This window comes from Ceratotherium simum, chromosome 10, assembly GCF_057802395.1.
Source record: "Ceratotherium simum simum isolate JZ-2026a chromosome 10, ASM5780239v1, whole genome shotgun sequence".
Classification (NCBI taxonomy): Eukaryota; Metazoa; Chordata; class Mammalia; order Perissodactyla; family Rhinocerotidae; genus Ceratotherium; species Ceratotherium simum.
This window is the reverse complement of record NC_141909.1, coordinates 16,161,867-16,187,242: the sequence shown is the minus strand read 5'-3', so window position 1 is coordinate 16,187,242 and position 25,376 is coordinate 16,161,867. Positions and strand designations below refer to the sequence as shown.

General features: G+C 41.7%; 1 protein-coding gene across 6 annotated transcripts in view; it reads right to left on the bottom strand.

Moving 5' to 3' along the window:
* ABCC4 (ATP binding cassette subfamily C member 4 (PEL blood group)) overlaps positions 1–25,376 on the bottom strand; it is a 274,730-nt gene that overhangs the window by 98,029 nt on the left and 151,325 nt on the right. For all 6 annotated transcript variants that reach the window (XM_087435920.1, XM_087435918.1, XM_087435921.1 and 3 more), the window contains one exon: positions 1,692–1,771. In XM_087435920.1, the coding sequence (XP_087292046.1) occupies positions 1,692–1,771 (80 nt within the window). The remainder of the gene's footprint in view (positions 1–1,691; positions 1,772–25,376) is intronic.

The following is a 25,376-nucleotide window of genomic DNA, read 5'->3' as shown; positions in this document are numbered from 1 at the left end:
CATGCTGCTAAAAATGTTTTATACTGAAATCAGGTAACATCTACCCCGTCCCTCCATATGTCTTACAAAAATGTGTGAAGGATTCTAATGATGAGGGCTAACTATGTGGTAAGCACAGGCCAGCCAGCTTTGGAAACCCAACTTAGCCTAGCTTGCAGCTGCAAAGCAACAGAACCTTCCATAAAAATCTTCACAAAGTAATTAACAATTGCATCAGAACTGTTTTTGGTGAAAGATTGCTTTGGGGGGATAAATTGTACAGCTAAACCCAGTAGGAGACATTTACAAAATAAGCTTGCAGAAGAGGGAAAAAAAATCAGACAACTTTGTTTGCAGTAACAGTGCTCTGCCTCTGAGTCGCAGCCTGCTTTACGTCGGTAGACAGATGCCTCTGCCGATGGGCTACGCTGAGTGCGGTCAGATATTCATTGCGCTGCACGTCTGTGTGACTAACAGGAACGACTGTAACCATTTCAGGCCTATTACTGATTTTTCTGATACAGCTAATTTTCCAAATTAAATAATTCTGGCTCCTTTTATAACAGTGGCTCCAGAAGAGATCCTAAGTTTTGACTTGAAGAGCATTTGAGCATGGAAAGAAAAAGAAGGAAAAGAGGGGGGCGGGCCATCGGGATCAAGCCCTAATTGCATACCCCAACTGTAGCACTGCTAACTTCCTAGCCTTAAAATGAGTTCATGATTAGACTGCTGTACAGTGGCACTTAGGGAAAGTGAAAAAGGGTCGTGAAGTGTTAGCAACAGCAGCAGCAATTTTAGCGCATGTGCAGCTTTTGATAAATGCATTTCATTTCCAAAATAAACACTTGGAAATGAAGAAGTCCCCCAGCCTGAACCACTGAAAAGTAGACAGAATTAAATAACAGAAAAAACATCCCACATGAGCAACAATACTGAATGAGGAGATGAGAGATGAGATCGCCCAACATTATTCTTTAGAACCTCAAGTTCACAGACAAAATAAATGATTTAGAGAAGGTATTTCTGTGGGATTGTTGGTTTAAAAAAAAAAAAAAAAAAAAGACACCTTAAGACTTGGAGCAATCAACGTGTGAAAAGAAAAGCTGCCCAGACAAACAAAAAAGGCATTTTCTGAGATGACTTTGATCCTGCACTCAAATTATTGGCTTAAACCTACTTGCCTTTCAAGGCTTTGTATCTGCAGTAACTGCTCTCTATTGTCCTTGTTAACAAAGTATTATTTTCACCTTATTATTACTAATCTTTTCTTTGTACGTAACCACACCTGGTTTTATCCCAAAAAAACGGTGCGGTAAATATTTGTCCTTTGTGGTAATACAATGCATAATTTAGTTAATCTAGGCTATCTTTCCGTGAGAGGTGATTGTTTCTATATTATGAAATGTGCTCAGAGTCAAGTGAAATCCATGCCAGATACCTGGAAGGCAGATGGAGAGCCACTTACCAAGCATGTAGCTGCTTCGAACCAACCTTGACATGACTGTGTAGCCACTCCTACACACGAGGTATTACTCATGTTAACTTAGCCTCCAAATCATAACCACACCTTTCTTTTACAAACATGGCCTTTGACTAAGATAACATGACACACAGGCAGGCTGAAAGGCCCACCTTTAGCCGCCATGAAAGGGCCTTGAAAAAACAGGAACTTTGGTTTTCCCTTTGAGAACTTGACATTACTGTTACGTTACCTGGATGAAATCTAGACAGGTGAAGGGCAGCAAGTCATCCATATGCCCAATGTCTTTGGAGAAACGATTTAAAATTCTTCCTGCAAGAACAGGATATGAGAAATTACTCATTTCCCCAGATAGGCCCTTTAAGAGAAACAATTTACAAACAAATCAAAACAGTATTGTAAATGCATATGTATTTAATATATCATGCATTCATATGAAAGAAGCCAATGTCAGTGGTAAAGAAAAAGAAAGTATGATGATACCTACAGAGAAACAAAAATACCACCAAATGGCAGTGGGCAGGGAGTTGAAATTTGGCCCTGATTTTTAAAAACACATTGCGGGAAAATTTGGAATCCTGCCATTTTCAAGTTGTGAGTTTACTACCCAGGGTAATAAGTCATTATTTTCAGAGGTGCATTGGGTGTGACAAACACAGACTCATTCCTAAACATCTAAGAAGACAAGGGGAGGGGCCGGCCCTGTGGCTTAGCGGTTAAGTGCGTGGGCTCCGATGCTGGCGGCCCGGGTTCGGATCCCCGGCGTGCACCGACGCACCGCTTCTCTGGCCATGCTGAGGCCGCATCCCACATACAGCAACTAGAAGGATGTGCAGCTATGACATACAACTATCTTCTGGGGCTTTGGGGGGAAAAAATAAAATAAAAAAAAATAAAAGTTTAAAAAAAAAAAAAAAAGACAAGGGGAATGTAGGCAGGAAGATAGAAATATCATTTAATGATTCAATCATTTAAATCACCGTTAATTTAATCATTTGCTCGTTTCTTATCGTTGATTTTATTTCCTCCCTCAGAATTCAAGAAAACAGCATATCCTAAAGGCTTCAGAATTGGAAGATCAGAACTAGTTTCTAATAAATATCTAGTCTTCCAAATGATTTAATTCAAAAAATTTGAAGCTACACACACACACACACACACACACACACAGCCTATTTTGGTGTAGGCAACTCCTGAGAAATGTGTTTAGCTAGGCCCTGAACTTCTTTCGTAATAGATGCTTCAGGAAGCCAGACTGCAGGTGACATGTGGGGCCAATGTCTGTCGGAGGTGACTTCTCCCTGAGGCCCTTCATACCAAGCCACAACTGGACCGTGAATGGCCAGGGGCTGGGGGCTGAGCTCCCACTGCCTGGGAAATACTGCCTCTGCAATCCTTTCACCAGGCACCTGGGCTTGGCTGGGAAGCACAGGGTGCGCCCAAGATAGAAGCTGGAGCAACTGGAAGCTCCGTACTTGGCCAGGTCACACCATTACAATCTGGGCCTCAATTTTCCTGAATAAGGCTTAGGAAACACAGACGCCAGAAACTGTCTTTTACTGACATCTTTGGCAGGCCTGGTGACAACTTTTCTGAGCCTCTAATAGTATTTCCTTTAGAGGGCGATTCTGAGGATTAAATGGGCTCATGCATGTGAAAGAACTAGTCATAATGCCAGGCACGCTAACAGGTGCTCAAAATAAAAAAAATAAAAAAAAAGCCCAAGGTGAGACAATTACTGTCACCCACAGGTTCTGCAGCAGGTCACCTGAGCAAATCTACCAGGCACTGCCACAAGGTTGACTTGTTAAAATGAAGATTCTGATTTGGTAGCTTTAGGCTGGAGCTGGAGATTCTGCATTTCTACCAAGCTCGGGGTGATGCCCTTTCCGCTGCTGCCCAGACCATGCTTTGAGGGGCAAAAGGTTATTTAATCAGTTATAGTTTAGGAACATGAAAATCAGATGCACAATTGTTCAGATATTCTTATGGATTTCATGGACTACCTGGTTATCTTTTAACATCTCAAGTTCTCAATAGCAAAATAAGGAAAATATATGTCATAAAATGTTAAAGACATAGTTTAAATGCTTGTTATTTCTTCAGTGGAAAAGTACAACTTTTTAACATAGGCAGGACTCAGAAACACTGCAAGTATGGTTCAGCTTTAAAAATGCTGAAAGTAACATTCACATTTTTAAAAAAACACAAAAAAAGCTACACCGAGATGAACAGTATGTGAAAACCACCCTTTACCTTTTACCAGATGCAGGAGTCTTAAGGTCTGAGAGACCCATGGTTGACAAACAGCATAAAATACAAGGAAAACACTACTGGAAAAAACACCATCTCCCTGCATAGTGACTACAGTAACTGAACTGAATGTTAAGATCATCAAAAAACTAAACTCTTATTCACCACTGAGCTGAGTATAGAAAACGTGAGATTAGAAGGTTCAATGATTACTTCCTTGGTCTCAGAAACAATTAAGAGAACAAATGGTGTTTGTGGTATATTTCATCTGGCTTTGCAATAGACCATTGTCATCAGAGCTGTGATTTCAAGTTCACAGCCTCGTAGACATAACGTTTTCTCAAAGGTCTCCAAATCAAATCCTTATGATGAATTCCCTTCACACATATGCCATGGCTCCTCATCCAAATGACATCTGGCCCTGTTGGAGTATCTCCAGGGATGTAGAGGGAAGGGGTATTCACTGTGAACAGGAGGAACCCAATACGTTTTCAGACTGTTCTGTCAGACAGGGCTTTCTTACATTAAATCGAATCTTGCCTTCCTAGAACCATCTCTGCTGTTTATTCTCCCTTATAACTACATGAGTGAATCTAATTTCTCTTGACATGACAGCCCTTCAAACACTTGAAGAAAGTTGATCATATCCTTTCCGGACTTCTCACAATCAACTAGTCCTTGGTGCCTCCATTATCCCTCAGAAGGCACGGTGTCCCATCTTGGCCACTGCCTCCTGCCCAGACTCAGATGGCCAGTCTCAGTTAACGTCTTGGGCCCAGGATTAAAATCAATACCCCAGGCATTGTTTGGTGACCTTGGGGTAAAGTGGGGTAAAGTGGTAAGATCATCTCTCCCCTTCTGCACAGAATATAGCCAATTCTGAAGCTGACAAACAGTAAATTTTGGACTTGAATATAATGAAAATCCACACCACTCCCATCTATATTGCACAGGTAGATTTTTGGGAAGGGAACAATTGGGCAATATGTATAAACAACTCTAAGAGTACATTCTCTTTTGACCTAGAAATTCCATTTCTAGGAACGTATCCCAAGGAGTTAAGAAGTGCATCAAAGATGTTCAATACGGCATTATTTGGCAAGTCAGAAGTAGGGAAGAATCTAAATGTCTGAAAATGTCTATAAGGTATTACAGGCAATTTTAATTTTTTCTCTATGTTCCTATTTTTCTAAAGTGACTATGCATTGTATAAAAAAGTAAAGTGGGGAGGGGAGAGAAAGACTCAGAAGAAAGGAGAGGAAGGAGGGGAGAGGGAGAGAGGAAGAAGAGACAGAGACAGAGATCACCTCGAAGTCGATATCATCAGAGAACCAATCAGCGTCCTCCTAACTGCTCTGGTTCACATTTTTCTATCTTATCCACAAGACAGAATATTATGAAAGTCATCAAACTTCTTGTCAAAATACAAATTCCTAAGCAATCAAATTTTAAGAATTGATTCTACGATCTAAGCTGGAATCGGTCACTGCTAGAATTCTGACACCTCTCCCATATCCAGGATTCCTCAGCTTACTTATAACCAAACTGTAATGTAAAACTTGGAGGTTCCCATGTTTAGTTTAGGCCCTATTCTTCCTCTTTTTTTTTTTTTTTAAAGCCAAAAAAGAGGCATATTACATATCAGAATATTGAGGTATATTTTTACTGAGGTATATTTTATATCTCATAAAACTCGCCCATTTCAGGTGGACAATTCAATGAATTTTAGTGACTTTACTGAGTGATGCAAACATCACCAAAAATCAGTTTTAAGACATTTTCATCCTCCCAATAAGATCCCTCATGCCATTTACAGTGACTTCTTATTCCCACCCCCAGCTTCAGGCAACCACTAATCTACATTCTTTCTCTATAAATTTGCCTTTGCAGGACATACCATACAAATGGAATTGTACAATACATGGTCTCTTGTTTCTGGCTTCTTTTACTTAGCCTAACGTTTTTGAGGTTCATCCATGATGTACCTTGTGTCAGTAGTTCCTTCCTTTTGAGCCCCGTTCTTTACCACAGAAGTGGTCTTAGGCACCAGCAAAAAAGGCCCCATCAGGCCACACCACACAACCTTGAGGGTAAAAGTGGATGTTTCATGAACTCTTCGATATTATGAACTTCTTTATATGTGCCCATGTTTAGCTTCATTGATGGTTCTAGAACTAATGCTTTTCATAAGACTGGTTTGATAGCCCTGCAGAGTCAGGCAGGTGCGCTGGGTCTGGGCAGGGCTCTGAGTCCAGGGGAGTGTTGAGGGGGGCCGGGTGGGGGGGACAAGTAAAAGTGGTGAGAAGTGGAGTCTAAATCCAAGCAGCCTATCCAAGAGTAGAGTCCCTCCACAAGAGCAAAGGGAATGGACCTGTACATTCCAGGTACAATGCAACATGATGGGGCAAAGATTGGTCCCATGGAGAGGGTGTTCAGTGGAGCCCAGAGATGTCCAGCAGGCTGAAAAGGATCACTGTACGCATGAGGGTGCTGAGCCAGCCTGGACTTTCTGCATCATCCTACACAAACTAATTCAGCTTAGACTAGTACAACAAGAGGAACAGGAGCCACAGAAGTCTGGGAGTTCAACATTATCTTGGTCTTCATTGTTAGCACAGGTCATCAATATGGTGGCTGTTCAGAGAACGGCATGAAATACAAAGAGCAGCAGGAATTAGGGAACCATCAGCGGAAAAACCACAAAGTTCTCATCCTCCTCTGAAACTCAGCAGCAATATTTTAGGCAACTCATCCAAGCTCCACTGAGACACAAGTCCTTTATCTGTAAAAGGGAGACGATAAGATTTGCCTCGACTACTTCACAAGATAAAGGATCATGAGGATAAAAGAGTTCAAGTTGATGAAGGCACCTTCTAAACTGTAAAGTAGCACACATGTGCCAGGTGCCATTCATATTATCATTAGGAGATTTTAGAGATTTAGGGGCATGAAAAGTCACCAGGGCTAGTAATTACCAAACTTTGTCTTGTGAAGATTCTGAGATTCTACAGAGGTGCCTTGAAGAATGAGGAGGAGGAGGAAGCGAAGGCCAACTCCACCCAGCTCCAGACACCACACCCTTATCCCCTGCTCCCCATCCCCTCCCAAACAAAGACCCTTATATCCATCTGGATGTCATATAGAGATGGCCTTTGAAGAAAAGGTTCTGCAGCTAACAGAAACGTTCAAATCGCTTTGTAGACCAAGCTCCCTGTGATAGAGACGAGGAGATGAGGTCCAACCTTGCTCAAGGTGACACAATAAGATTTCATAATGGGGTGGGTACTACTGCCAAGCCATCCTGGGATTTCCACACAGCAGAGAGAGGCGGCATGAGAAACCCCATTTTCAGGACAACTTCCTTCAATGTTCTTTGCTGGCTCTTATTTTTTTCTAAGAATAGAGGCATTGACCATTTTTTTCCTTTTTCTGGTTCTCTTCCTAAACTTTGCTCACTTTCATGACAATGATTTCCTGTTTGCTTATGCATCCTGAATCTTATCTCCACTCCTGATCTCCCAGGGCTTCCTCTGGCACTTGACTGTCCTACAAAACATCTTAAGCTCAACACATCTAAACTGAACAGAACCCTTTGAAGTTGACCCACAACTACCCAGACCCAACTTCTCAAACTTGGTCTTAGACCTCTGCCCAAACACCTAACATGAAAACTTTTAAGTCATTTTTGACTTATCTTTATCTTACATAATCACCAGCAAGTCTTATCATTTAAAATAATCTCATTTACCCTCCTTTCTTTATCTATCAAATCAAATCTATCAAGTTTTACGAATAGTGAGGAGAGGACACAGAAGAGAGGTACCTACCTAACCCCCTTCCATCACTCCTGCCTGCGTATCCTTGTTCTGATGGGGGGGCCTCCTCTCTCTTCTATTCACCTGCCAGGACAGCCCTCAATCTCTGCTTGGCTCCATCTATCCAGATATCAGTGAACATCAGCAAACTTAACAGGATATTGCGGGCTGATCAGAAATAGCAACACTCATAAGAACACTGCTTCCCAAACTTTAATCTGTACACAAATCTCCAAGGGAGCTGGTTAAAATGTATATTCTCAAGAGCTCTGGGTGGGGTCTAACAGCTCCCAGGTGATGCTGATGCAGTGATGCTGATGCGGCTGGTCCAGGGACCACGCTTACAGTAACAAGGAAGAATCTGAAATTTCTAATGATGTTCCTTCTGTCACAAGAACCTATAAGATAACCTTGTCACATTTACACGTGTAATTACTGCCCTTTTAAATTCCCTTCTTTGCTTCCAGGTGCTAAAGACCACTTGTTTTTTTTTTTATTCACATAAATTAAATTAGAATATAGGCATTGTTAGAGCAGGGGTTTTTGTCTCTTTTGTTCATTGCTATTTCCCCAGTGCCTGGACCAATGCCTAGCATATAGAAGGTGCTCGAGCGTATTCTAAATGAGTAAATAAAACAAGCCCTTCTGCTATAAATAACAAATGCTTGTTTTCCAATTTCAGTCTCTATTCCCAATGCTTGATATTTCATGCAGTCTTTTTTTTGGCAGTTGTTTTCCAATCTGGAGAAATTCATGTTGCAACATGAGTGTCTGGTTCATCATATGTGTCACTTTCCTTGTGTTGTTGTTGAAGTGATTTATGTGTCTGTGCTCCTTCAAAGGGCTGGAAGTTGCCAGTCGTGGACTGAGTTTGGGTACAGCAATTTACAGGAGCTAGCCCAATGGCAGGAAAGCACTCCAAGAAGTGAGGAAGCCAGTGTCTCAAAGAGGGGAAAGAGGGGCTAGGGGGCAGCAGTCCCTGGTGCTGGGTGGGTGGCAGCTGATAGAGAAGGAGCATGGGATGGGTGTGGAGCAGACACAAATCACGTGGGGATTAGGGAGCAGGCAACAAGAGCAGGTACGAAGGATGGAAAGAACAGACAGGAGAGGAAATACAAGGCACACATAACAATGTTATAGGTAACCAGATACTGAGGGAAAGTTCTGGTCTACCCATGGCCTAGCCCTATAATTCCTCCAAAACTGGGAACTCCTCCCAGAACTTAAAGGTAAAACCATGTAACAGGTGGCATTTTATTTAAATGGTCGACTTAAAAAAGTACATCCTAACCCAGACCATTTTCTTAAGGCATTGAATTTGGCACCCAGGCCTGAGAGGGTAAGTTTAACCCTGTGATGAGGAAGAAACCTACCAAGTCTTCTAGATAGCCCTCAAAGGGCCCTTCTTCCTTGCCACAGCAAATATGGGAAAAATGCACCTACAGTTGCTGGTTTTCCTCAGCCCACCCCACCTACCTGCCTACACGCTGGGGAAAGCCAGAACTGAGGTCCAGGGGACAGGTCCCACAGATGTCTTCTGCTTGCAGTTTGATGGGGGAGAGGGTAGAGAAAGCCACAGGTAGACTAACCTAAGGGATACGCTGGTAGAGTGGAGCCGGTGGTGGTGATGGTGGTGGCAGGCGGACACCTAACGTTCTGGGATGGTTTTATCTCCTCGGAGTTAAGATAGAATCAGGACTGCAGTAAATCAACTAGGGATGTGGGTTCTCCTCTAGTGACGTGAAAGAATGCCTTTCTAGAATAATTATGCTGTTTTTTCAAAATCCAGTAGTCTCTTGTCTTTTCATATAATTAAGACATATTAAAAATCGTAGTTTTAGGGTTTCATTATGTGACACGACAGATCGGAGGAAATGAGTTTCAAAAAGATGTGTGTGCTCTTTCCTTGTCTAATAAGGTCTTTCTCATTTTTTTCCCCACCTGGAAGATACCAAGTGGGATTGTCGAAACAAGAGGACTTGTAAAACTCAAATGTCTTCAAGATGAAGGGCAATCTTTACTGGGGTGTTTGATAATCTAACGTTGATGGCAGGTTATAGGATACATTGAAGTGAATACAGTACATACAGTGTCACAGAATGCTGCCAGCACACAGCCAAGTGGATGGAGCACACACAAGACAAGTGGTGATGAGAGAGCCACAGCAGCAGTGGTGTTACCAGATGGTGTGAGTTACAGGGTTAGGCAGGGTTAGCCTAACAGCTTTCACGGTGAAAACACAGCCTGAGAATTTGGAAGGAGGGCTGATTTGATGGAGAGTGGAGAGTTTGTTCAGGTGGGAGGAATGACATCTGTGAGGACTAAGAGGTGGGAAAGGCAAAAGGATGACAAATATTTGCCTAGTTGATGGAAAGAGCATGACCTAAGGTGTGCTAAGACTGGCGAGCACTTGGGTGTGGAACGGGAGTGGAAAAGAGGGAAGCATTAAGGGGCCTTGACTGAAAATTCTCTTTAATCAGAAAGAGGTCTAATTTCCCTCTTTCGCCAGCGTCTCTTCAAGGCCATGGTTGTAAGGAGGAAGTATTGAGGAGGGGGCCAAGTGGAGTGAGGAGGGAAGGGCACCCTACACATCTGACCTAGGCTGGAGAAAGTCTGAGGAGCTCTACAGAAGATGGCCAAGGACCAACTCTGTCTCAGCCTCTTGGACACAGACAAATCCCCACATCAACTCATCACTGTGCCTGCGGTACACACCAGAGAGCCAGGCAGGATTTTTTCTCGTGGTTTTTGTGGTTCACTCACGCTTGGTTTCTAGAATACCAAGCAATTGTGTTAACCACAGCATACACATCATCTCCAAACTATGAGCAAGATACTGTCCCCATTTTACAGAAGAGGCAGTTGAGGCTTAGAGACAGGAAGAAAAACTCAAAGATACTCAGTTGTAAAGTAGCCAAGCTGGGACTCATACCCAGCGTTACAGAGATTCAAAAAGCTCATGTCAACACATCATGACATGGAGCTGCTTCACTGGACACGTTGGAATGCTCTATTAAATACCTACTAATAAAGATAAGCCAATAAATTTATAGGCAGGGCTGGTGTTAAGCTGGTATGAGTGGCTATGGCCAAACGAGCCACTGATGGCTCAGGCCCCTTCTGATTGGCTAAGGCTGCTCCACCGGATCATAAGTACTTTGAATATCACCCTTGGTTAAAAGAGTTCCAGGAATTGTCTCTTGGCTAACCATAATTAAGGTAAAGCAATTTAGAATAACTCCACCTCAAAATTAAATCACATAAATTACTGTAGGTTGAATGAATAGATTAACAAGTGAATGAATGAATGAATGAGGACATACGGTCTGATAAAAGGAATAAATGATTGGAAAGGCAAGGGGCTCCAGCTCCACCTCATCCCAGGCCTTAACCTGTTGTGTGACCCAGGGCAAGTCAAATTGCCTACTGCTAAGTATGGTAGGGGATTGACCTTGAAAGAGTGGATAGACCTGACAAATTGCCCCAGGAAACCACTTTACTGAAGCAGCCATAAATGCTTTGATCCAGTAAGTAATCATTATTTTATATTTCCTAAGCAATAAAAAGAAAAAAATTGGGAAGCCAGACCAGGCTACTTCCTTTTCCCTGGAGCTCACATATATATCATGCAGGAGTCTGGCTCACGGCTCACAGATGGTCCAGGATGTACAGACCAGTGAGACCAATGGACACCAACAGGGAGAAGAATCACTGAGGTGGTAGCTCTGAAACACTGTGGGTCTGACGAAAGCTATGGAGCCTTTCCACTGCAAAATGCCCATACATAGAGTTTCCATGATTTCAGGAGATTCCTAAAATCCTGTGCATGAACCACAAGAAGTGGAATGGCCGTGGAGTCCTGCTAAGAACCTCTGATTCTAAAAGAACTGGAATCCACCAATCACTTGACTTCTCCTGCTGTAGTAACGCACCATACTTTGGTCTAAGAAGGAATTTTTCCTGGCCCATTGTACCTCGACTGTGTTTCAAGACTAAATGGACAGTCTCTATTTCACATCTCCAGAAGAATGAGCACTTTGAGGGCTTCAAACATCAAGTAGTCTCACCTCAGGAATGTGCTCCCATAGAGATGGAGGCAGCAATACCTGTTTATAAAGCATTCATCTAAGCCAAGAATTCCCGCCTCCAAAAAGTCAAGTATCCGACTCAATAACTGAGAAAACCCTCACTGGAAATTACCATTCGGCATGTGATATCAACTCTTCCTGTCTCCAATTCACATACAAGTATATGTAACGCTCAAAAATAGGACAGCAAAACATTTGGTGTGAGAACGTGACTAAACTTGAAGACAATGGGCCTTTCCACTCCCCACCTTATGTAAAATAACTGAGGGTGTGCTGGAGACGGATCAAGCAACACCCAAATCTAATCGTCAGTTCTATCTCCAGAGCATCATTTTAATATATGGAAATCGCCAACAGATGTTACAGAAAACTCACTGGGCTGTGCTAAGTATAAATGCGTGGACCTTTGTTGGAGTTAAAAAAAAAAACACTATTAAAACGGAGGAGAAAAAAAGCACTTTCAAATACTGCATTACTTCTTTCAAAAATTCAGATAAAAGTTGTAAGAACTGGAAATATTGCTCTAAGTGTTGTAATTCTACTTGTCGGTTACAAAAGCTTAGGATTTACATTATCTCTCAGCCAAACGTCTTTTTCTCACATGGCATCACGACCTATTCAAATACTCCACAACCCCCTCCAGTCCAGCTTCTGACCTCTTCACAGCACGGTATACACCAGTCATCTAGTCTCTCACACCAACAGCCAGCTTTCCCCCGATCCATTCTTCTTGACTTTTGTTCTGCAGCATCTCACACTTTTAATAACTCTCTTTTTGAAATAGTCACGTATGCTGGTTTCTGGGATCTAATTATTTTTTCTTTTAATATCTGTTTCTTTTCATTCCTGCTACCCTGCTCATTCCCCAAATACAACTGCTGGCTTGGTATTTCAAGGTTCTCACCTCTGAGGACCTATCCCCCCCAGCGGTCATCTCATCCTCTCTCACACTGCTGGCTATTCTCCTAGAGACAGAGACTCCCAAACCAGACCCTGCAACCCTGTCTTTCCTCTCCATTGTCAATGCATCCGGCTGGTGGACCTCTCCCCCAGACATCTCATATGTGTGTAAACGGGTCACACATTTTAACTGTGAACTGAGGAAGCCAATACACTTGCTTAAAATGTTTAACATAGTCCAATAAATAATTTAAAAAGAATTTCAACATGAAAGAAATGCTTTACAGACTTATGCTGTTAAGTTTAAGTTCCCAAAACAATTTTATATATTAAAAAAATTAAAATCCAGATTCTGTATGGGTTTTTGATACTCCAGGACATTCCATCAGCTTTGAGCAACCACAGAAGTTGGCCTGTCGGTAGCAAGGTGTAGCAAGGACTGAGCTGGCTTCCACAGCGCCGAGCGTGTTTTTACATCAAATACCTTAATCAGAACACACACTGTTCTTAGATTTCTACGGAGGTAATTAAATAACAATTCAATGCCAATTAATCACAGTCAAATAAGAGTCTGTCAGAGAAGAACTCTATACACATTGGAGGCTATTTAATGGTCAAACACTTGGCAGGATCTTAGTTAAACAATGATTCATTAAACCTCCTCTGCCACACAATGGGCCAGGCTGAACTCCAAGGGAAAGAATCGAAACTCTTTTGTTCTCCCATAAAAAGACATCAAACATGTGCGTGATATTCTTTCCTTCCTCACTTAGCAGACTGCTCAACTGCATGATTCAGAATGTGCTCAGCTGCTCCTAGGCACATGGGCGTGTGCAAGTCCTCCTTGGTTCTCAATACTGTAGCTAGGCAACTCTTTTCCTCCCAAATGAAAAAGTAAAGAGCTGGACAGTTGACCACACCCACTTAAAATGTTTATTGGGGGGCGGGGGGGGAGATAGGGGGGACGACCCGGGATGGCTGACAGGCTTGAAACCTACCTTCCACCTCAAGGAAAGGCAAGCTCTGGCCATTTCTCCAGCAGCAGATGATTACCCACTATAAACCCCTTGATGAGCACAACTGTCTGTCCAGCAAAAACCCACTCAAACATTTTTGGTTTCCTGCACCTTCCTTATCAGCTTGGTTCCTTTAAATTAAACGACCCCTGGGCCGGCCCTGTGGCTTGGTGGTGAAGTGCGCGCGCTGCGATGCTGGTGGCCCGGGTTCGGATCCCGGGTGTGCATCGAGGCACCACTTCTCCGTTCATCCTGAGGCCGAGTCCCACATACAGCAACTAGAAGGATGTGCAGCTACGACATACAACTATCCACTGGGGCTTTGGGGGGAAAAATAAAATAAATAAAATCTTTAAATTAAACGACCCCTTACAACACAACTCCCCATGAAAACCCAGAGGTCCATTTTAAGTTCAGCTGATAATTCCCAGACTTTTCACCACTTTTCTCAGAAGGACTCTATTACCTTCCTGCAAGTTCATTTCTTCCTATGGAGAACGTATCAAGGAAAACGACATAGCTCTGTATTTGCTGGGTTTTGCCTACACTAGCACTGTAAGCACTTGCATCATTTCACTAATGCTATTTTTAAAATGCATGATTTACGCCCTTCATGGGTGATTCGAATCTGAATTAGAGTCGCAGAGTTGGCTGAAAATGGGCTTTATGGTGTTATATTGCAGACGCTGTCCAGGACTCTGTCTGCCTCTCTTGAGAGAGGGGTTCCTAGCCCAGCCATTGTTAAATGCTAGGTCATCACTAGTTTTATCATGCATTTAAAAATAAAACTTAAAAAGTAACATAAAATTGTATTTCTCTTTATTTAAGAACAAAATATGTACTAAGTAATTTTTTTTCGGGGGGGTGGGGAGGAAGATTGGCCCTGAGCCAGCATCGTGCCCATCTTCCTCTACTCTGCATGTCGGATGCCACCACAGCATGGCTTGAAGAGTGGTGCGTAGGTCCACGCCCGGGATCCAAACTCTCGAATGCCAGGTCGCCGAAGCAAAGCATGCGAACCCAACCACCACGCCACCAGGCCAGCCCCTGTACTAGGTAATATTTTTAGAAGGGGAGGTAATGTTTCACGCAAAAATTTTCTTAAAGATGAGATATATATATCATCTTCCTCCCAAACTGAATTTATTATAATCAGTCAAAAATAAAATATGTGACATTGTTTTCAAGAAAAAGTTAAGAAACTTCATGGAAAACTTACTGGCAAAGTGTACTTTAACTTTGCTCATAAATTGGACAACAGAAAATAAAGATCCACTTTTATTGGGTCTCATTGGACATAAAATATTAAACTCATATGCAGACCATAACAGTGAATGTAGGATATACTGTATATTTATTATTTCAAAAAATATATAAACTATGAATCAAAAACTGCAAAGTCTTAACATGGTAGCAAAAACAAAGCATTAAAAAACTGACTTTAATTATGAACATTAAGTCTATTTTTGTGATTCCTCAGACATAAAACCCACATTTTGTTTTATGCTGCACTAACAGTACACAATGGTAACAGCCTTACACATGTCTATTTCTCAGCTAAACTATGACATATAATGATTTGGGGCGGGGAATGGGGGGTAGGTCACACTATGTCTGTACATAAACACACTATAGCAAAACAAATTTTCCTGCAAATATAAGCAGTGTTACAGTCTATCAAAGTGGTGCCAAAAAGTAGATTTATTTGCATTAAGTGCTGACAGGAACGAAACATTCTAGCGGTAAATAAAGTACACTGTAACCCAATCATCAAATCAATAAAGTCATTAAAAATAGACCACATTCTTCAAGGAAATGGTGAGTTTAAGGGAAAAAAATCTTTGGTCGCAACGGAGAATGTATCTCCAACACAGCTGACAGTTACTGATCTGAACCCGCTCTTCTCCCATGTGCCTACAAATGTCTTTGGCTTTCTTATCTTTTTTCGTGTTTATTTAGCCACATAAACTGCCATATGGCATTTCCAGCTTCCCCACAGGCATCCTATAAATACAAATAAGAAAATATGCCCTGTTTTTTCCCTTCTTTTTCTAGGCCCCAAACTGACAGAATATTATCACTTTTGTAGACTGTTGCAAATCAGCACAGTAGCGTTGGGCAGAAATGTGCTGAAATTATAATATCCATTTATCTAAGCTGCCAGCATGGAACAAAATTCAGGTGGGGTGCTTGCTACCTAAATTAATTTACTACTTGGAAAAGACTTCTTACACCAAGCCTGTCAAAAGGAAAACAGGAAAGGAGTTAAGAAACTGTAAATAGATCTAAACACGGTTTGTGTTTGATTTAATTTTCAAGTGTAGGATTAAAAAAGAGGAGGCATGCCAAGGAAAGGCAACAAGAGGAGACGAGCAACAAAGAAGCTGCCCTCTGAGCACAGGACCCACACGGCCAGCTGTGTTCAGGGATGTGCTGCCCAGGTGTTCCAGGGGACCTAGCGCTTGCTGCCACCAAGGACTGGTGCCCAAATCCACCTTCTGTGACTTTACTCAAGAAAATAAAGGATTCGACCACTTCGCACCCATTAGGATGGCTACTGCCCAAACAAAACAAAACAAACAAATGAAAAAACAAAACAAGTGTTGGCAAGGATGTGGAGAAATTGGAACCCTTGTGCACTGTTGGTGGGAATGTGAAACGGTGCAGCCTCTGTGGAAGATACTACCAGTACATGAATGTTCATAGCAGCATTACTCACAATCGCCAAAAGGTGGAAGCAACCCCTAGTGTCCACTGATAGATGAATGGAAAAACAAAATGTGCTGTGTATGTATGTGTGTGCACGTATATACATACATACATAAAATGGAATATAAGCCTCAAGAAACGAAATTCTGACACATGCTACAACATGGATGAACCTTGAGGACATTATGCTAAGTGAAATACATAGTCACAAAAGGACAAATACTGTATCATTCCACTTACATAAGGTACCTGGAATAGCCAAATTCATAAAAATAGAAAGCAGAATGGTGGTTGCCAGGGGCTGGGGAGTGGGCATGGGGAGTTATTGTTTACTGGGTGCAGAGTTTCAGTTTGAGAAGATGAAAAAAGCCTGGAGATGGGTGGTGTTGATGGTTGCACACCAATGTGAATGTACTTACTGCCACTGACTGTACACTTAAAAATGGTTAAGATGGTAAATTTTATGTTATGTGTATTTTACCACAATTTTTAAAAATTAAAGAAAGTATTCAAACTTTACAGCTATCCTTCTCTCAGAATCCATGCTATTTGTCACACCTATCTACTCCTGGTGACCCTATAGAATGGTTAGCTCCATGGGTTAGCCCCTAATGATTCAGGGACAAAGAGGAAGTGACTGTTGTGGCAGCCACCTTTGTCACGATCCTGGTGAGGAAGACACAAGACCTGTGCACTTATGGGGACCAGAAGGTTCCAGAGACCCAACCAGCACCCCAACAGAAGAGAACTTTCTCTCTGTAGGATAAGGAGACCAGAGTGAAGATGAAGAAGAACTGTAGGGGGGTGGAAATGAGCAAAGGGAGAGGCTACCTGCTGATGGCAGAGGGGTGCCGAAGAGACACAAACGCCACCCACCACACAGTGAAGAAAGAAAGAGGGTAGAATGTGTTAACATTTTAGTCTGCAAAGCATTGGCTGACCTTTAGAAAATGCTACAGCAATCTACCTTTCTCAAAAATATTTTACACAATCAATAGTCTTGACCCCCTCCTGTCCACTCCCCAACACCTTGAAAAAACTTTCAATTTAAGATGCAAAAGATCAATATAAATGGAATTCGGCCCCGCTGAATGATGTGGCTAAATGAACACAACTAGGATTCATTGAAAGCCACCCACTCGCTACAATCTCAAGCCAAGGACAGCCCCATCAGAACCCAGTAAATAGTAATCTAGGCTGGTCATCAACACCCAAAAGCTTGACTAAGAGCCTTTTAGAAGCGCTCACGGCCCTTGCCCTCTCTGAGCTTATATAACATAAGAACAGGAAGCTAAGTGGAAACACAAAAATAAAACAAAAGTGGATCCGAAAGGAAGAAGACAGTGAAGTGTGTACATTCTCTGCACTTCTAGGGCATGTGTTTCTTGGAGTGAAAAGCAAAGATAAATAAATCATTGGATCAAGGGAGGTGAAATGAGTTCATCTTGAGTTAAAAGAAGGAAAATACCACAGAATATTCTAGAAAAGAGTATCTAGGAATAAGTATTGAGGGAAGTGCGATCCTTAGAACCATTAAAGTGATGGAAAAGAGCCTTGAAGCTTGGAGGGCAGGTATAGATGCAAGAACCCTCCAAGCAAATGTGGGGGTGTAGTGTGGCGGGGGAAGGAGTGAGGGAGACAGCACCAAAGGCCAAAGGGAATGCCAAGCAGGGTTCAGCTCCCAGGAGCTTGAGGCCTCTGTCAGAGTATACGTAACTGGTCTGGTTATGACTAAACTTGGGGGGCCGAGGGGGGTGGGTTGCCCTACATGACTAGCCTAGAATAGAGAGAGTCCTGTCCCCAGAGGATCATTTCATGGTGGACAGCAAATAGCATCTTTTTTAATTTATAATTTTTAAAGGCAATAAAGTAAAATCATTAATGTTTTTTTTAATACCACAATAAAAAAACTAGTGAACTGTTTTCTCCCTTATGCAGAAGCTGTTTGAAAACCTCTGAATAAGCCTTGACAGAACTCAGTAGAGATCAGATCAAGCGATCTCACAATTCATTCACCTACTTCCTTTACCACTTAGCATCCACCAGGAGACACCGGCATGACTCTGACCATTATGCCATTTTAAATTGTTTCCATTTTTGCTCATATGATATTTAATTTAGACCCTTAGCTAAAGATCCAAAAGGAACAATGATGTCAAAATCAAAAAGTTAAATGAGGAGCACAGAAATTGTAATTTCATAAATGCAACTCAAAGTTTCTTTCCCTGAACCCTATGTTTCAGGAGCAGGTAAAATCCCAATACCCATAATTCTCATGTAGAAAATCAAGATGTTGCTAGCATTCTATACACCAAAGCTAGAAAGAGAAAATGTTTTGACAATTTTCGTTTCTTAGGCATAAAAACTACCTGTTCCTACCGTGTGTAATTGCAGAGATGTGCTTGTAAATAACAGCCTGAAACCAATACTGATCTCATAGATATAAAACATAAAAATTATATTTTAAAAAATACCCCTCAGTTTTGGGGCTGAAAGAATTCCAAACATTAGGTCATGAAAGCAGCTTCTATCTCTAGCTAAATTTCAACTTGTGTTTTAAAATGTATTTAGCAAAATCAAAACACAATAGATTTTTTCAGTATCAGTAAATCATGATTTTTCAGATATAATTTGATGCGAAATTCATTAAGTGAAAGAATAATCCAATAATTTTATAAATATTTAAGGGATAGTAAGGCTTTTATTATGGGAAAGGAGATCTCAAAAACAAAAGCTGGGTAACTGGTTTGGGCAGACAGTAGCATTTCTGAGGGTATTCGCGGCGTAGGGAGCCTAAGCCAAGTCATATTTTTTTTCTTTTTTTCTTTTTTTTTGCTGAGGAAGATTCACCCTGAGCTAACATCTGTTGCCAATCTTCCTCTTTTTGCTTGAGGAAGATTTGCCTGAGCTACCATCTGTGCCAATCGTCCTCTATTTTGTATGTGGGTTGCCACCACAGCATGGCCGCTCACGAGTGGTGTAGGTCCACACTCGGGAATCGAACCTGGGCTGCCAAAGCCGAGCACGCCGAACTTAACCACTAGACCATGGGGCCAGCCCCCCAAGTCATATTACTAAAGTCACTGATTACAAGGCTGTATTCCTCAAGGGAGATCTAGCCTCCAACTGAAGGGTTCCTCTCCAAACATGCTAACTTGGAGAAGACACAGAATTCCACAGCCCTTTGAGCTAAATTCACCGAACTGAAGTACAACTCTTTTCTCTCACCTCAGGGTGGTCGACACGCTGGGGAAAAGAAAGGGGGTAGAGAATGAAACACCTTAAAATGTGACAAGTCATGGAGAGTGTCCAAGAGCAGGCCTGCCTAACGCCCGACCTGCAAACACCCTCCCGGGTTAACACTATACGTCACTAAAATTGTATGCTATTGCAAAAGGGTTCCCATGTGAGTGCAGAGAACACCACGTACCTCTGGACAGGTGAACCCTGGAGACGGGCCGGGGTGAAGGAAAGCAGGTTCAAAATAATACTTTACATGGGTTGCTCTATGCAGAATCCTGTGTGCATCATTCAGGACAGGCACCAAGGTAGGTGAGGTGGTTCCTTCCCAAGGCTGTCACTTCACACACCTATTCCCTCCACCCTGACCCCCAGCCAGAAGAGAAGATTTGCAGTAAGAAGTTGAAGCAAGAAAATATCTCTTGATTACTTTTATAACATTTATCAATGATTCATTAAACCAAATCCATGGTCCTCACAACACTCAGGTAAGAACATCAAAGAAGGCCACTTGTGTTTGGGACTTTACTACTCAGAACACAAGAAGGCTTCCGTGTTGCCCTGCCTCTGGCTGATCTCTGTCGGGCCTCAACTGCTCAAGGCACTTCCTATTTCAGAGATATCAGTCACAGCGCATTAATTTGTTACTACAAAAAGTCTTGCTGTTTCCCATTTAGATGGCAGATATTACATATTTTTAAAATAATATTAAAAAACGAAACCCATACTTTCAATGGGCAGTCTTTAAAATTCTATGTGGTAGGATTAATACAATTTAAGGAGGGTGGAGAAATAATTAATTCCCGTGTTTTAAAGGAAGAAAGAAGCAACAGAGATATCAACAATAAAATGTGAAAATATAAGAGACTGGAGGTGTCCCAGTGAGCTAACTGAAGTCCTTGAACTGTAGGAAGGTTTCAGATGGAGGCCCCTCACTCAGCAGAGAGGAAGCGTTCTTCACCAGGTTCTTCTGTCCCCTTCTGGAACATTCTTCAAAACATGATGTGGACAGTAAGACTCTTACTCAGTTCTTTTCATATAAATCAATTTAGCGACTGGCCTAAAGTGCTGCAAAGAGTTCATAAGACACAGGTCTTTGATCTTTGTGGCTTTGCCATGTATGTTTTTAAAATTTATGGAATGCACCCAGGGAGGCAAACTGCTTGACAGAAAACACTATAAATATCCAAATAAATAAATACATACAAACATCTGGAACCCTGATTAAGCACCAAAGTTTTATTTTTTTCAGGGAAGGAGGGGTGGGGGGAAGAAACATCACTGAATAGCATTTTTTATTTTTACGGAAAAATGTCCTATTCTTTCCTTATAATAAACCCCCTCTGACACTAATAAAACTTTTAAAAAGTTCAAGTCTGTAAGTTGCATGGAAAGTGGAGCTGCTGGTGTTCTGTAGCTGCCTCCCCACAAGAAGGCAACTTAAATGCCATTCCAGAACCAAAGCTTTACTGCAATTCGCTTTTTAAATAACCAGCAGCACATGAGTATCTATGAAATATTATTCATTATTTATAGCTACAAAAATAAATCCAGGCACTATATTAATCTGTCCTGGAGTTTTAATTAAGTGTGCACAAGTACAGATTTTAACTCATTATGCAATAATTTTCTGGGTTAAAGGAGTAATAAAATATGTTGGTTTTCTCCTCTTTGTGAGGTGCTTTGAACAGTAATAAACAGTGTGAAGACAGAATTTGCCACAGTTATACCGTATACAATTAAATTAATATCAAAGAATCTAATAGCCACAAACCATGTGGTTAAGTGTGAAATAGGAGTCAGATAGTTACAAAACTTCTGACATGTTAAAATACCTTTAAGTTTAAAAGAAGAAAAAACACCCAAACTCCCATTCTGTTCCATTATGTGGTTCCCCGATGAGATGGAGCTTTGGCAAGCTCAGAAAGGCTGTGTGATCACGCATCTAACCCAACAGAAAAGCATCCTACTGCTTTAGGGATAGACTTAAAAATTCTTCACACAACCTGCACCATTGGACCCTGGCCGAGTTCTGCTGGGCCCCCTCCCCACCAGTCCCGCCCACATTCACTCCACTCCAGCCAAGCTGCCTTCGGCCCCTGGCTGCCAGGCCCAGTGTCACCCCAATCATCCATTCCCATTTCCTGGATAACTCCCACTCATTCTTTGGTCAGTTCCACTGGAGAAGATCCACAAAGCCCCTCCTCCAATCTTCTTAGGTCAGCTTAACACTTGCATGTCCCCTGGGCCTCCTCTTCCACAATGCCGATCACAACCAGATCTTATGGTTACTAATGTGTCTGGCAGAAGATATACAGGTTTTGGTGATGCCATGCCTGACTCTTCATAAGTGTTTCTCAACAGATGGATGGAAGATTAAGTGAATGTGTTTAGAAACTGGCATTCTCAGTATTTGCCCTGTTTAGAAAAGGGACATTATGGGAACTTCGTTATGAGAACTGACGCCAATTTGAGACAGACTGGCACTGACCACCCAAAGGAGTGATGAAAGAGGTCACCAAAGGTTGGTGTCAATAAAAGGTAGGGCAAAAATAACCATTAGTCAAATTCAAAACAAGAGGAATGTTCCAGCTTGTTCCTGTGGCAGCTGTAACCCAGAAACTTGGCCCTGTGACAAAAGCATGAGGGTAAGCTGTGTGGGGGGTGGCCGAAAATACCCCCAGCTCCAGGAGCATCCCCTGCCTGGGCACCCCCACCGCCCAAGCCAAACGGGGCCAGGAGTGCTGGGAAACAACATGCACATTTACATTGTTCTTGTTTGCCTTCACCTCCAGACAGGCAGGACTTAAGGAGATTGTTTAAACTCAACAAATAAAAGAATTCATCTTGTTCTTCATTCTAGGTTCTTTCTTTGCAGCTTTAAAATATTTAACCATCCCAGTGTCATATTCAATTGCACTTCCCCACTCAGTTCATACCCGTACAACTCCCCATCCCAGTAGCTGTTATATAAGGGAAAGATTCCAGTGCCAAATATTTGAGCAGTTAATCACATCTATACCAACATGTGCTTCCATAATGGCCACAGCACAAAGATGGCAACAACTCAGACGGAAAACTTTTTGTCAACTCCGTGCTGACCTCGCAGCCTCTAGTGCTCATTCTGATCTGTTCTACAATCCACTGCCAAAATTGAATTCTGTATGTTGCCTCAATTATCCCCACACCCCATCTCTCCTGGCTCCACTTGAATGGTTCAACTTCTTCAGCCTTACCTCAAGTTCTCCTTCGTCCAAAGTCTCTCCCCACCATGATGTTGGCCACTAAAAATCTCACATATCATCACCAGCCCAGTGCAAGCCCACCATCCCCCATAATGAACACACCCACTAGGCTCTACATTTCCTCAACTGTAGGGAGGGGTTGTCTCCGTTCTCCAGTCTCCCTCAGAGGCGAGGACAGTCCATGGATCTTCCATGGCCTCTAAATGATAGGCTACAAAGATAGTCTAACGGCAAGCTATTGATTACCCAAGGAATTTGTATGTGTATCAAAACCTGACGTAGAACCAAAATTTCTCTTTGCACAAGTAAACAATGCAAACAGCAAACCACCGCAGTAGCCCAGGTTACCGGCCCTGAGAGTCAATATGCACTTCTTTATGGACAATTAAAAAGACATCAACAGAATAATGGCCTTTCATGTGTTCTTTCAACACAAAAATCTAGGAACTACAGACAGAGTAGAAATTTCTATGTAACGCGAAAAGGGCTTGAGAAAGGTTTGAAGTCTATAAGGAAATCACCTAGCTGAACTTTTAAGAAAACCAGAAATCCTCTAGTGGCAGGATCTGCAAAAGTGTCTGTCCGTTATTCCTGGTAAAACTCAGCTGACATGTTTGCAGGAATATTCTTGGCCTGGTATTTATGAATTTCCATGGCTAATTTTTGCATACTAGTTCTTCTTTTTCCTCCAAACGCATATTCTGCCCAACATTTCCATCGCTCTCAGGGTATGTCTGCTATTGTAACCTACACGAACAAATATTCATCTCCTAAGAGCTGTACGGCACGAGCTTTCCATGCATATTAGGGGAAAATCAGGCTTCCACAGGACATCAAAGTCCTTTCAGACCATGACCTTAATCATGTTCCTTGCCAGCATTCAGAACTTGGTCGCATTAAATAATACTGGTGTAGGCTCATAATGAAGCAAAATCAGTACACAATCCCAACCTCTCATCCGGTCACAGGCTCCACAGGCCTCAGATGAAAAGTCGTGTTGCTCCTCACTGAAAGGTTTAGTTCTGAATAGATCCACTAGTCACAAATCTGAAATTACTAATACTTTCATCAGAAAGGAGTAAGAGAGCTTTAATTCACCAAGATGTTACAACCTGGAGGCGGCAAGGCAGCTCAAGGCTGAATGGGTTGAGCTATCGAACGCCCTGAGACGTCATGGAAACACGAATGGAGACGAGAGCCCAACACAACGTCTTTCTTTTCTGGGTCTCACTTCGTGTCTCTAACTTCTTGTCCAGATGCATTCTTTATCATCCAGTTGTTTTTGCCTAGCATGTGTCCTCAAACTTAGCAAAGAGAAGGGAAAAAAACCTTCAAAAGTTAAAGAATTTAAGACTCCTCTGAGGTACAATATAAAGACTGAAAACATAGACTATACCGTGAATATAAAACTTCATATATATTCTCACTAAATTGCGTATTACAAGGGGGAGTGAGGAGGATTAATAACATTTCTGATAAACAAACCTTAATATGTTTTAGCCAATACTTGAAAAGAACCTTAGAAGTGAGGCTGAGGGGAGGTGGTAAAAAGACCACAACGTTGTTACTTTAAGGAGAAGCCCGTCCAATCATCCAGGGAGCCGGCCACACCACGACGGCAAATGGCAGGCTTTATTCAGAAAACTGATACCTGCATTTCTTACTTCTTAAAAAGACTATCAACACATAAAAGACACTGGAAACAGTTTTTCCCAGAAGTAAAGGAAAAAGTGATACATCTAAGTTATACACCTAAGTTTACAAAAAAGGACAAAAAGATGGCTAAAATTAGCATTAGATTCTATCCTTATACTATTTGTGATAAAGCAAATGAGCAAAAATAAAACTGTCTCACTATAAAATACTGAACTCGTAAAGATTAAATAATAAGATTTCCTGTCACTACTTTCCTGCAGATTTCCAAATATTGTTTGACTTCTGTAGAGGACAAAAAAGTAAGAAAGCAAAACTCTAACATTACTGCAAAAAAATTAAGACACAGGCAGTAAAACAGATAATGGAAGAATCTCTTTGTCTTTCCCATCACCATAATTTTTGAGGGGGGGAGGGTAAGTAGCTGAAAAGTGAGCGATGTACCAAAACTTAAAGAAACATAAGAAAGAGAAAAGGTGTTTTTAAGTGAAAATTCATCTGGATTGATACATCTATGGCTCCAGGCTGCTATCATAAGCCCTAAACCCATGTCAAGAGCAGAAATGAACCACCAGACATTGGGGGTAACATGGTTTATCTGAACTTGGTTTATCTAGACCAACAGGAGAATTTCCTCAATCTCCTATAGCCCCCACGTTTCTTTACATCTTCAGAACAGCTGGATGGGATTCCTACAACATTGGAAGTCATTTTGCTGTGGTTCTCCCAACAGGAACCTTCTCAGATCTCCATTCTGTCCACTCCAATTACTAAGACTTCTAACTGTGTTATTCTCCCATTCAAAATCAATATGAGCCCTATTAAACATTGAACTTCATTTCCAAAATAGCCTACATAAAGGCAATTTGATCTTTACGCAAATGATTAAAGATATCTTAGAATGGTTAACAGTATTTCTAATTAGATAGGAATTGAGAACTAACACTCTGTCTCCTTCTCCCTCTTTCCCTCTAAGTTATTTTTTAAAAAAAAGCTCA